General features: G+C 36.0%; 2 protein-coding genes across 2 annotated transcripts in view; one reads left to right on the forward strand and one right to left on the reverse strand.

The window, feature by feature from the left end:
- LOC141813005 (purple acid phosphatase 2-like) overlaps window positions 1-1,390 on the forward strand; it is a 1,933-nt gene extending 543 nt beyond the window's left edge. Inside the window, exons 2-5 of the mRNA XM_074700925.1 lie at window positions 149-317; window positions 687-907; window positions 1,001-1,122; window positions 1,201-1,390. Of these exons, the coding sequence (XP_074557026.1) occupies window positions 149-317; window positions 687-907; window positions 1,001-1,122; window positions 1,201-1,390 (702 nt within the window). The remainder of the gene's footprint in view (window positions 1-148; window positions 318-686; window positions 908-1,000; window positions 1,123-1,200) is intronic.
- Window positions 1,391-2,231: 841 nt separating this feature from the next.
- Window positions 2,232-6,006, reverse strand: LOC141813632 (uncharacterized). Its single transcript, XM_074701588.1, has 5 exons — window positions 5,857-6,006; window positions 3,412-3,584; window positions 3,195-3,293; window positions 2,957-3,108; window positions 2,232-2,871 (listed from the first exon to the last, which is right to left on the reverse strand). Exons 2-5 carry the CDS (start codon window positions 3,580-3,582, stop codon window positions 2,487-2,489), a joined length of 807 nt encoding a protein of 268 aa, XP_074557689.1. The 5' UTR covers window positions 3,583-3,584; window positions 5,857-6,006; the 3' UTR covers window positions 2,232-2,486.
- Between the last annotated feature and the right edge of the window lie 7,657 nt (window positions 6,007-13,663).

Genomic DNA, 13,663 nt, shown 5'->3' on the forward strand with positions numbered 1-13,663 from the left:
ACAATTTCTAGTAAACGAAGCGATAGATAAAATTCGTAGTAACAAATTCTTCCTTATGTTCTGGAGGTATTCGAAAGAAGCACCAAACTACGAACAGCCATGGTTAACTAATTTCAAACTTGTCCAATGGTTTATTTGTTACAATTAGGAAGCTAAAACATTTGTAAAACTTGTGCAGGGTGAAACTGAACCATTTAAACCATTCAGACACAGATATCATGTTCCTTACAAAGCTTCTGGCAGCACTGCACCTTTTTGGTACTCTATTAAACGGGGATCGGCATACATAATTGTTTTGGCATCATATTCTGCATTCGGTAAGAACCTAAGATGCCTTTCGATACATCATAAGCTTTCCTTCTCTTTTCATGTTAATATCCGATGATCGATTCATGAGTTTCGTTCTTGTAGTTACAAATATCTTGTTCTTTCACCTTCATCTTGTCTTGTACATTTGCAATCTGAAACATAGCTGCCTGCAAGGAAAGGATGGTCCATGTCCATTTCGATACTTATGCTTAATCTTTGAAACATGAATTTATTAGTGTTTTTGTTGGTATTGTTCAAGTATTCACCTTGAGAGGTTTGAGTTAACTCAAATTCAAATCATTTTTATTTTTATTTTTATGCATTTACATTAATTTTGGTGATTACTGAATTAATCTGGATTTGCTAAATTTTAATAGGAAAATACACCCCTCAGTACAGGTGGCTTGAAGAAGAGCTACCAAAGGTAAATAGAAGTGAGACACCATGGTTGATTGTTCTCCTGCACTCGCCATGGTACAACAGCTACAACTATCACTATATGGAAGGCGAAACGATGAGAGTGATGTTCGAGCCATGGTTTGTGCAGCACAAAGTCGATGTTGTTTTTGCAGGCCATGTTCATGCCTATGAACGTAGTGTAAGATATTCGTTGTCGTCGCAGTATGGATTATCTTTTGATCTTTTCGCATGAAGAACTGTTCCAAAGATGTAAAAGTTTACAATCTCGCAGAAGAGGATATCAAATGTAGCTTACAATATAGTGAATGGGAAATGTGAACCAGTGGCGGATGAATCAGCTCCCGTGTACATCACCATTGGCGATGGAGGAAATATCGAAGGTCTTGCAACCAAGTAAGAAACTCAAGGAACCTGTCGATGGTATTATTCAATTTTATGTTTCTCGTTGATCAATTTTTGTGTATTATGCAGCATGACAGAGCCACAACCAAGCTACTCAGCTTTCCGAGAAGCAAGCTTTGGCCATGCCATCTTCGATATCAAGAACCGAACCCATGCTTACTACGCTTGGCATAGGAACCAGGATGGCTACTCAAAGGTTGCTGATTCTATGTGGTTCTACAACAGATGCTGGAAATCTTCAGAGGAGAATCAATGTTGATGTTCGACATTCTTCACAGCTCTAGGAATAAAAAATGCCTGCCTAAATAAATGACAGGCAGGGCAGTTTCATAAGTTCCTGTCTAATTTGTTTTTGATTATATCAGAGTACTCTCGTCTTAGTAAAAAATCATGTGTCATGAGCAATAGTTAAAGCCTACTCTTAGTTATCTTTACAAATGGTAGATTGATAGTGTTGAACATGGAGGTTTGAACTCTTCGATAACCTAAGGAGATCAATCTCATTTCACTTCTCAGATCAAATAATAATCCTTCCTAAGCCTACAGAATCGGAATTAGAATGTCTGTATGTTTTTACCCTAAACGTCTCGGATCAAACCACTTCACAGCCCCTTCAATCTATTTTGACACCTATTCATCAAAACTTCATAAAATGTTACCTCTATTTTGTATATATACTGCAAATGATCCCCCCTCTAATCCGCAGTGAAGTGGCTAATCCCGAATGAATTGCGGCCGAGAGGAGGCAAAGAGGGCGATGGAGCTGGCAAAGCTCAAGTTCAAGGCCAACAACATGGAGAAAGCCAAGCACATGGCTCAAAAGGCCAGCTAGATCATGCAAGCTGCTTCTCCTCAGTCGTCACCCCAACAAGAACCCCTCTGCCACCTCATCATGGAAGCCTGAAACAGGCAATTCAAGGCCACCATGGCAAAGAATAACAACAACAACAATGAAAAATCCAGAGTGGTCATAAGAAACAAAGACAAGTAGACTACCTCGTGCTGCAACAATAATAAGAACAAATAACAATGCATGAAGTGAGTTATGGTAGAGAAATTGAATCGTATAACACTACTGGCTCCTAAGGTATGTGAAAATATACGTTAGTAGGTTTTGTAGTATTTTATTTCTCAGACAGCAGAAAACAAATAAAAGTCTTAAGTCATCGTGACTACATGTCCTGGTTAAAGTTAGTATCTACCAAATAGCAAATTCATCATTCTCAAAAAGGCTTCTCAAGAAATCAACCAGTACCTAATAATCATTCTTTGAAAATTGTTGAGCTCCATCCATCTGCAATCCATCTTAAGGGCATTCCACTTTATTGGGGGCAAGCAATAGCTATTGAACCACCTTATGCTGCACTGATTTTGCCAAGCCAGAAGAAGAGTGGGAATTGAGCAATCGCCATGAACAGAAGAATGTAGTGCTGCCGGCTCGAATGCTTCTCGTAACTTCTCATCTCTGTGAAAAGTACCCTCTTCATGGTCTTCACCAAGAAGATCCCCATGCAAAGACTCATCCATGGCATAAAAAAATAATACGAGTAGCTCCAGCAGAGCCTAGCCAACATATTCAGGGACAAGCCCGTGAAAGCATACCCACCATATGCTACAACATCGAGCAATGGTGCTTCACTACTTCCTAGTGAATATAACAAGCCCTTCAGTATCAAAACCTGCATAAACCAACCAGCAAGTCCCCTTGTGAACTGTATGCTCAAAGCTTCTGGGCTAAATCTGCAAGATTATAGCAAATGCTTAGGACTAATCTTGATATAATAATCTAACAATATATTTCAGTAACCATAAAATAATGACTTACTTTCCTAGAAGACCAAATGTGAAGCCAGCTAGAATAACATAAGTACCAAATGACATAAAGGGGATGTATAGATCTGGGGCATTGATGTCATAGATTGGTGGTTTGTAAGAAAGCCTGCCTCCAACCGGCTCCGTTATCCTAGTCCAGTGGCCCTATAGAGAACAAATTAGAAAAGAGATATTTTATCTCTATAACGGTTAAAAACAAGTGTGCTAAAGAAAAGCCACTTGAAAATTACCCTGTGCAGGAAGGGAAACAAGATGACCTTCAGCTTGTTCCTCACATATTGGTCATTCACTTGAAAATAATACTGTGGGTTGGAGAAATACCTGCTAATCTGCACCATCAATCCCAGATATTAAAGCAAGACTTGCAAATGCCAAATAAACACAATGTATTCAAGAATACATCAGATCTGTCATACCGAACCAGTGCCAAGTCGAAAAGTTACATACATTGCTTTGCATGAATTCGGAACTTGAGCCCAAGAACTTCTCTCCATATGCCCCCAGACCACCTCGAATAAGTCCTGATCCAGCTCCATAGAATGCATTGCCAAAAGGATTGGGCTGAGGATTAACTGTGGGGCCCTGTACCCCAGCCTGATTTCCAAGATTATTATACATATCTGCAGATAGCAATATGGAGGTTAACTTACTATATGGAAGAAGCTTTAGCAATGCAATACTTACACTTATCAGCATTTAGAATAATGGCAAAAAAGAAGAAATTCTTGACTTAGTAGTAAAATTGACAAGGCATGTAAACATTACATGAAATTTCTACCTTTTGTTTGTCAAGACCACATAATTCTGAAGATCAAAACATTTCCTTACCTATGCAATTACATGGGATTTGATAAGTTATGGGAACACCGCTAAAGTTTGACTTAAGCCCAACAAACCACCTCTAGGTTCATAATTCCAAAGGCATTTGCACTCGAGAGAAAAATGGCATACTCCATTAATATTATATACATATTATACATGAACTATTAAACTAACATGAATAGATGAACTAGATAAGTCGATTGAAATCAAAGTGTATATATATATATATATATATATATATATATATATATATATATATATATATATATATATATATATATATATATATATATATATATATATATAATAGAGGTTTGATATCCCGCGCGACTCATCCTACGCGATCCGTGCGCGACCGCCGACCCCCGCCCACTTCCGCCGCCGTCGCGCCGCCGTCGCGCCGCCGTCGCGCCGCCGTCCGATCACTGCCGGCCACCGGACCCGGACCGTTGGATGCGCAACTCGCCGGCGCACATTCCGGAATCGGATTCCGGCCGGATTACGGTCGGAATCCGGCCGGAAACAGGACAGTGCCCAACGGCCACTGTCGGCCGGAAATCAGCCGGATTCCGGCCGAATCGCGGCCGGAGACCGGACGCGGTCGACATTGTTGGCCGATTCCGGCCGAAATCGGCCGGATTCTGGCCGAATTCGGCCGGAATCCGGCCACCAGTCCGGCGCCAGTGAGTTGCGCATCCATCGCCGTCGGTCCGGTGGCCGGCGGTGGCCGGACGGGGGAGCGGCAGCGGCGAGAACGCCGACGACGCAGAGAAGCTACAGTGTTTTTTCGCGATGAATGGCCGGGATCGCGTGCGCACGGGGCGCGTTTTTTCGTTCGCGCAGGATATCAAACTCGTATATATATATATATATATATATATATATATATATATATATATATATATATATAGATAGATAGATAGATAGATTAGCTTATGCAGCCGCATGAATACACAAATGAATATTGTTTTGATTTCAGTCAACTTATCTAGTTCATCTGTTCATATTAGTTTACTAGTTCAACTCAGTTTCATATCTTTGGGATAAACTAGACAAGAAAATGGAACTTCAGCTTATGTCCGATTTAATTAAAATACAACAAATTAACAAAAAAAGAAAGAAAAACACTCTAAGATAAAAAAAAAAATTGAGTCCATAAAGAAGCTAATTAATGATTTAGAACTAAAAGTTCTTTTCATACCATGGAGTCCTGTGGTCATTATTTCAAAAAGAATTTAAGATATGCTGTCCAATATTCACATGCAACTTATTTAGCTTAAAATATTTTTATAAGTTCAATTCAGAATAACTCGACAAGAAAAATATAAATCACCTAGTTTATTTTCAATTAACACAAATATACAGAATCAACAAATTGAAAGAGAAGAGATCCTTCTACGGTTCTGTTAAAAAGATGTGATGAGTGCAAGGGGCAGTCCCCAAAAGGGGGAAACAGATTTACCACCTCCTGTACACTACTATACTTTTGTTTGAACTCCGTACAGGTTGTAATCAACAAAGAAAGATCTGGTAAACAAGAGGGAATGAGTTAATAATTCTAAGCAGCATAACACGATTAAAAGAGTGGATCAGTTCATAGCGTAACGTAGAACGAACAAGCTAATGTTCAAGTATCCATCAAAATGGTCGATATGGCAGGGAGGTGAAAATATATCTCCCAGGTAAGGATATGGAAGCTCGAAACCGTAAAAAAAAAAAAAAAAAAAAAAACAGAAATAAACTGCGACCGTCAGGACGATAGAATTGAACCCTAAAGGGTTCATATGGGCAGGAAATCGACAACTATGAACCATTTTTTCACTAGGTTTTAGAGGAACATCAAAGAGGCAACATGTCAGTTCAAAGATCAAACGATCAAAATCCGATTCCGTTAATACATGGAGCTATCTCGAGGGGAAAAGGGCAAGGAAGAAAACTCTTCGTCTGCCCTTTTCAGATCAGGAACACCATTAACCCCTTTCTTAACTACAGAAGAAATCAATAGGAAATAAGCAAATTTGGAACACAAATCTCACGGAAAAGGGGCAGAAACAAAAACTGCCATCTCACCTCACCGTTCTCGAAGCCCTAAAACTGAATCAGTCGAATCCCTATTCGAATACTCCCCTTTGATCTTTCCTTCTCGACGATCGCAAGGCGACGGGAGTTTACTTCGCTGCGAACTGCGGAGGGTCTTTCGATGGAACTCCCCTTGGCTGTTCCAGGTCTATTTCCAACATTTTCCAATTAGGAAATTAGTTTTATTAAAAAGATAAAAGAATAAAAAAGAAAGGAAAATAAAAAAGGTTCGAGAAGCTACTGGAAGCTGTGCCCTCGAAGCGGCTTATATTTTTAGTTAAATTTATATTTCGAGGGGCAAAAATGAAAAAGGATGCCGAGGATCAGAAGGATACTAGTTTTCTTTCTCTCTTAAAATCTAATTTTAAAAAATCAAATAAAAAAAGTATATTTTTATTCCATTTATATTTTATCTTAAAAATATTTTTATTTCAGTACTATTGTAGTAATCATAAAATATAACTATTATAATAAAAAACTCTAATATTATTGTAGTAGTGAATAAGCATAATTGTTATAAATTATAGCGATCCATGTAATAGAATTTTATTAAATTATTTTAGTTTGATCAAAATTACTATTCATAATATGTTTTTATATCAAAATAAACAACTTATTAAAATTATTTAAATTTAATTAAAATCATTTAAATATTATTGTAATGATCGATAGATAGATGTTACAATTATAGCAACTATAGATTTATTACAACTATATTTAAATATTTTTTATGATTCATAATTGTTATAATATATTGAAAAATAAATGTATTTTAGACAAATAATTGAAGTAGGGTGTCCTTTTGGTAAATGGAAAAAAGAGCAATTCTAATCTAAATAATAAAAAAGGAAGTCCATTTAATTTGTACCCATTAAAATATCTCTAAATGATAAATCACAACTAAATAGTTTTTTTTATTAAGGGAAGAGGAGGCATCCTTTTTAATTTATTTTTTCAAAATTTATTAGAGTAGTACTTTATCCCATGTTTGATTCTCGATAGTTCAGGTATCAACATTTTACGATCAATTGCAGTTTCTCGATTTACCTCCTCATGTATGGTCGTGTAGTCGACCGTGTAGGACCGCTAAGATGGTGAATTTCACTTTTTTTTTTGCAGAAAAGGTATCAATATTTTACAATTCGATTACTTTTAGGATGGATGACTTTTACTCTATTTGTCCATTAGGTAAATCCAAAAACATGAATAGTCCAATGACTCAATAGTCCACATGTTCTAATTTTTAAACACGATTAAGAATTCAAAATATTATTTTCAATTCATCTTAAAGTGATTTTGTATGAAGGATGAAATAATTTTGATTAAAATTAATCAAATATCTTCAAGGAGGAGCTCTTTTATACAACTCTAAAGTGAAATAAGTTTGATTAAAATTATTCAAAATAGCTATAAGATGAAGTTAATTCATTGGCATGCCTCCAAGTAATACCTGAAAGACAGACTCTCTCTAAATTTATTAGATATATAGGCTGCAACTCAATGACCATCTGGAGTAAAATTACATTATAAAATATATAAATATTAGACATATGTTATAAAAAAATTATATGAATTAAAAAGTATTAATAACTCCAATACTTACCACCTCCAACAACTCGTAAGACAGTCTAGCCATCGGGTGCTGCTGTCTGATCTGATATATCTATATCTACAAAATAACATTATAACACACACATTCAAAATAATAATGAAATCGTTAGTGAGATATACATATAATAAAATAAATAATTTTAACTTATTTTAAATTAATTTATAATAATGCTAATATTCATTCCTCGTTATAATCTAAATCATCAACATTAACATTTTCAGAATCCTTCTCACTAGACTCAGTTAGTTTAACAAACTCCTCACTGTTGGACATGTCTCTATCATCTATCTTCTAGTAAGGTACGTTAGCATCTATAAGTAAGACAGATGTTGATTGAATCTGGGAATCTACTAAATATATCTCCACTTCTTCATTTTGAAGTTTATCATAGTATTGTGTCATGTTAGAGTTCGATATTTCTATGGTCGAACAAGCCTTCGTACGACAAACAGCTAACCATTCACTAACTCTTCTTGCCTTCGTCGGGTATTCAAGATAGAAAAACTGATCCGCTTGGATCGCAAAAATAAAAGGTTCAAATTTGTTGAATATTTTATTTGCATTAACCTCAACTAAATTGTAATTTGAGTGTATTCTGATTCCTATTCTGGGAGTCAAATCATACCAAGAATATTTGAATAGACACACCTTTTTATGGGTAAGGTAGGATATTCAATTTCAATGATTTTTTCAAGTCTCCTGTAATAATCAAATTCTGAATTATTATTGTTGATAGATCCTTTTACGTAAACACCAGAATTAAAGGTTAGTCTTTGTAAATCGCGTTGTGTCACATAAAATTTAAAACCATTAACGTAGTAACCAGAATATATTTGTATCTTACGGAGGGGTTCAAATGTAAGACTAATTATCCTTTCATCTTTCACATTTGATATTCTATAATCGTTCACCTATAATAGTAAGTATAATATAAATTACATCAAAATTTAATACTGATATATGAAAAATTATTTATTTTTTAACTTATATAAATTTGAAATCACAATGCAAATCCGACTCTGATGTTTCCTCGACTTCACTTGCACTTATTGTTGGATTTTAATACTAAAGTTGTTGTTCGTAAATGTTGTAATGGATGAAAGATAACTTTAAGATAATTGGGATACCAAACATAACTAAAAAGAAATTAGTAGTTGATTATATCAATCAACTCACATTATATACGATTTGACCTCCTCACAATTCAGAAATATATATGTTTTTGCAGCATGATATTCTTGTTGATTTAACCATCTTGCAATAGAAGCACCAATTAGCTTGCTAAGAAACTTGAAAATAGAAAACATTGTAAGGTCAATTGGTCGAATATCATCAAAATTTCTATGATTTTTGCGATGTCTGATTTTGACATTATCAGCAAAATAATAAGAGCAAAAAGAAATTATCTTTTTAACTAAATAAGCATTACATATTGACTCCTCAACTTCTACTTTGTTATGAATATTATTCTTTCATTTTCTCAAAAATCTTTCAAATGGATACATCCATCTATACTAAACAGGACCAGCTAGTTATATCTCGTAACGTATGTGAATGAGTAGATGTTCCATTAAATAAAAAAAAATAGTAGAAATATGCGCTCAAGCTTACATAGGATAATAGGAATATCAGTTTCTAGCTTAAACATATTGGTCATTATAATACACCTGGCAAATAAATCTCTGAACAATATACTCAATTCTGTAAATATTTGTCAAACATTATTTTAGTAGCAAGTCATGAAAAACTATTGGCATAAGTCTTTGCATGAACACATGATAGTCATGACTCTTCATTCTAAATATTTTTAACCTATTCATATCCACGCCGACGAGCTCGACCAGGTCGGGCCTGATATGCCGTCGAACTCGGCCAAGTCGGGCCCGATGCCAGCGAGCTCACCCGAGTCGAACCCGACGCTGCCAAGCTAGGCCAGGCCGAGTAGACACCGTCGATCTCATTCAAAATGGGTTGGTGTGGGAGAAATCGGTGTCGGAGAACCTTACCGATGTCGGGAGATCGGAGAGAAAATCCGAGGAGCATCGGTGACAGAGAAATCGAAATCAAGAGAGAAAGATTGTAAGGTGGAAAGAAGTTTCAATCAAAAACCTTAAAAAATGCGATTTTAACTATGAAAATAATATTCTGTCGTTAATTTAGTGGCAACAAAATTTATTTCCGTCGTTAATATAACGACGGAAATAAATTACTGTCGTTAAAGTGACGACGGAAATCTAATATAATGACAAAAATTGTTATTTTGTCGCTACTTTAGCGATAGAAAAATTTAATTTCATTGTTAAAATATAATATAATACGAAATTTTAATTTATAGATTTTTTTTTAAGTATCCGACCGCACTGGAAGCTAAGGATTTCTTCCGGCGAAAGCGAGCGAGAGTAAGAAGGAAACAATGAGAGAGGGACATGAAAAAGAAGAGTGAGATAGATTTCAAGAAACCTATCTCTGCCGTTGGATTTAAGGAACCTGGCTTGCTCAGTAAAAAAAAGAACGGGTATTAGAACCCATTTATGAAGGCCCGTTAATTTGTTTTTTTTTTAACAAAACTTTTTTATTTGTAATATTTTCAATTTGTCTTTTTTATAATTTACAACTTCCTTTTGATTTTTATTCAACTTTATAAAAAAATCAAATTGACACTCTAAATTATATAAATCATGAAAAGAGTCTTCCTTGAAAAAAAAATCAAAAGACTACCTATGAATCATCAAAAACACATCTCTTTAAAAAAAAAGTCAAAATGAGATCCATCAAATATTTTATCCTAAAATATCTTTTATCTGATATTATTGCAGCAACTATTAATAGCTGCTATAACATTATTCTTTATAGTTCCCAGGGTCATGGTACCACGGTAAGACATTCAGGTTGTCACTCAGCATCTGCGGTTCGATTCCCAGCTATGACATATTTGCAAGAATTTTTCTCCAAATGGAGATCGCAATCAAAGAATGCTGGGCATCTGGGTAGGCTGCTGCGTGCGCTTCCCGATTTATCCTGGTGGCCGGTGGAAAATTTCTGTGAGATCGGGTCGATCATCCCCAGGGATTGAGTCCATGCGACTAACTGGGATTATCATTTTTTTATAACATTGTTCTTTATCTCTCGGACACAATGATAAAGTGATTCCACATTTAATCAAATATTCACAAATCAATTTCTAACTGTGGCGCATTGCAGAATTAAATTCCTCTAGTAAGAAAATAATCTTGGAATGTTGGTTACAAAGCGACCAGTCATTCGCACTTTCAAATTTACCCTGGCAGTGAGTGAAAACTTTGGTGGGGCTAAGTTCTTGGAGGTTTTGAGGATCAGTTCTTAGAGATTTGAGGATAAAATGCTGCTGTATTTCTGAATTAACAAGAGGTAATTCCAAACAATAATAAAGTGTCCAAAGTAAGATTTTATTTGTAAAGTTATTTATGCTTTTATTTATATTTGTTACAAGAACAAGTTATAAGAGATTTCTGCGTCTCCGGAAGGTATCTGAGAATGAGAAGAAATAGTAAGATAGATCATTAGGATTAAATCTTATTTCGGTTACATATTAACTTTTTGTAGATGAGCATAAAATTAAAATGAGACGATAGAATTTATTCATCCTCCTTTAATTTGCATCAGCCCTGATAAAATGACCAATGCACTCTTCGAAACCTCCAGAGTAAAAAAAAAATCATCCATGGCTTCCAACTCCGTTCGTATATTGACGAAAGGAAGTCACATTTTTAAATCAACATAAATAGTCCCGGAGATCAGCCATCGTATTCGCCTATCTACAATGCAATGGTCCAAAATTTCCCAACAACTCATCATCCAACGCTTCGGGTCTTCCTGTTTCGGCCAATAAACTGACCATTCTACTCCTTCCCAAAGGGCTGACTTCTTTCACGGCGTTCGGAGGACAATGCTCTTGTCATTCGGGTCCTGGTCTTTGCGCCTCCCTAGGTGTCACAATATAATTTGCTTTGTTATCTTAAAAGCAGAACCAGCAGGTTTCGTAGAGTCGTATATTCATTTCAACAAATAATAAAATCCAACATTTTAACGATCTCACATGATCAATCTCACAATATATGAAAAGGTAAATCAAAAAATTACAGTTGACTAATACGAAAAATGGCATTATCTTAGCTTCATCGAGATTTGACTCTTATTTGCTCCAACAAATTTGCTCTGTAATAATCAACTCAACTATGCTCCAGAGACACATTCTCCTATTTGTAATGGCTAAAAATTTCATGTCAACTCATCAGCACTTCGACTGAAAATGAGATATCTCAGTGTGTACTCTGTCTTCCTCTTTTGATGGACAAACTAATCCATGGCATTCGAACCACTACGCCAGCACTCCTATCATTCAGCTTATGGTCTTTACACCTCCCTAAGGGTCAAGATCTACTGATACTACCTCTTGAAAATTTCTCCACAACTGTGGAGATTGTTCGACTAACCTACTTTGCTATCTCTAAAAGCTCAGTTGTCTCTCGAAAAATGACACTCACTAGTCAAACTTTCTTGATCCTTGCGATTACTTTCTCTTAGCTTGGATTCTCTATCTCAATGTCTCGGTTCAAAATTCCTACAAACAACGCCAATTGATGCTATCAGAAAGTTTAACAATCAAGTTTGAGGAATTACTAGATAAGATTTTGGGGTTATGAATCCAAGAGTTCTTTCCTTCCATGACGTTCACTTGTTTCTATTTAAAGGGCCTCAAGTCTTATCTAAAAAAGAGGACCTAGTTGACCATCACAAACAATGGATCCCCACTTCTTTAATAAAAAGTGGAATCCGCCACGCCCTAGCGGCCCAACACGATCGATCTCACGACCATCTGTGAGAAGGTAAATTGGGAAACTGCAGTTGACCACGACGAGGGAGGGCATTACCTTGGCTTTACCAAGATACTCTTGTCCACTTTAGCAAGTCTGCCCCGTCGTAACCAACTCAACTATGCTCAGGGGGCAACAATGAATCCCCAAGTTGTGTCCTATCTTGTTGGGGAACTTTATCTCCCTTTCTAACAAAATCAAGATATGGTTGGGCCTAATTTGGACAACAATTGGGCCACCTAATCGAGCTCGAGTAACTTAATGAGCTTAACTTACTTGGATGAGATTCTTATGGCCAAGACTTCTAACGTGGGACCCTTAGGGATTGAGACCTTTAGGCCGAGATTGAGACCGTGACCAAGACATCTAAGATGGGACCTTTAGGGCCTTTAGGCTGAGACTTAGGCCTCTATGTTGGGACACTTGGGGTAGAGGTCTTTAGCTCAAAGCTGAGACCTTTAAGTTGGTAGGACCTTTGGTCTAAATCCTTTAGGTCAGAGATCTCTAAGTCGGGACCCTTGGGGCCGAGATCTTTAGGCAAGGACAAAGACATCTAGACCCTTGGGGTGAAGGCCGTTAGGCTGACACTAAGACGCTCTAAGTCGGGACCCTTAGGACCAAGAGCCAAGACCTTCAGAATCTTCCTTTATGGTTATTATTTCGACATAGCGTTGCAATTCTTAGTCTGAGATTACATATATTATACCTTTACTCTACTAAGTTATAACTTTTTTAATTTTAAATTTTTCCTCTAAAATTCAAATTTAACATTTACTCTTTTACATATTTCATCGTAAAATAATATCATTTGGAAGCAATATGAGAGGAACTTAAACACTATTTGATACTTGATTTCTCTTATAGTGATCTCCTATGTTCTTCCAAACAACAAAAAAAATTCAAACTTCAGATTTACTATCCTAATTCACAAATGATATCCATGTGTGAAATGATACTTCTACGAATCCCATGATCAAACACACAAGTGAGGTTCATAAAAGTTGCTCAAGCATAGTGATAGTATCTCCTCCTAAAGGTCTCTTCTCTATTTTTTTTAAAAATATTTTACAGTGCGTCATAACTAACTTTGCCATTGCACCATGACCTTAGGCAGGTCTCCTCTTTCAATTTGAACTATAACACATAGATGTTATCAAAATATCTCCTTAACTAGTTGTTGCTACTATTATTACATTCGCCACCATCCCCATTTATGTCATAGACATTAAAGCAACTACAACTTCATCTTAACCCATACTTCATTCCTCTAATGATGGCACAGCCTCAAATATTTTTTATAATAATTGAATATTGAGAGATATGAAAAAAACAA

This window comes from Curcuma longa, chromosome 20, assembly GCF_044706935.1.
Source record: "Curcuma longa cultivar G26 ecotype Majalengka, Jawa Barat chromosome 20, ITB_CL_G26_1.1, whole genome shotgun sequence".
NCBI classification, from domain to species: Eukaryota; Viridiplantae; Streptophyta; class Magnoliopsida; order Zingiberales; family Zingiberaceae; genus Curcuma; species Curcuma longa.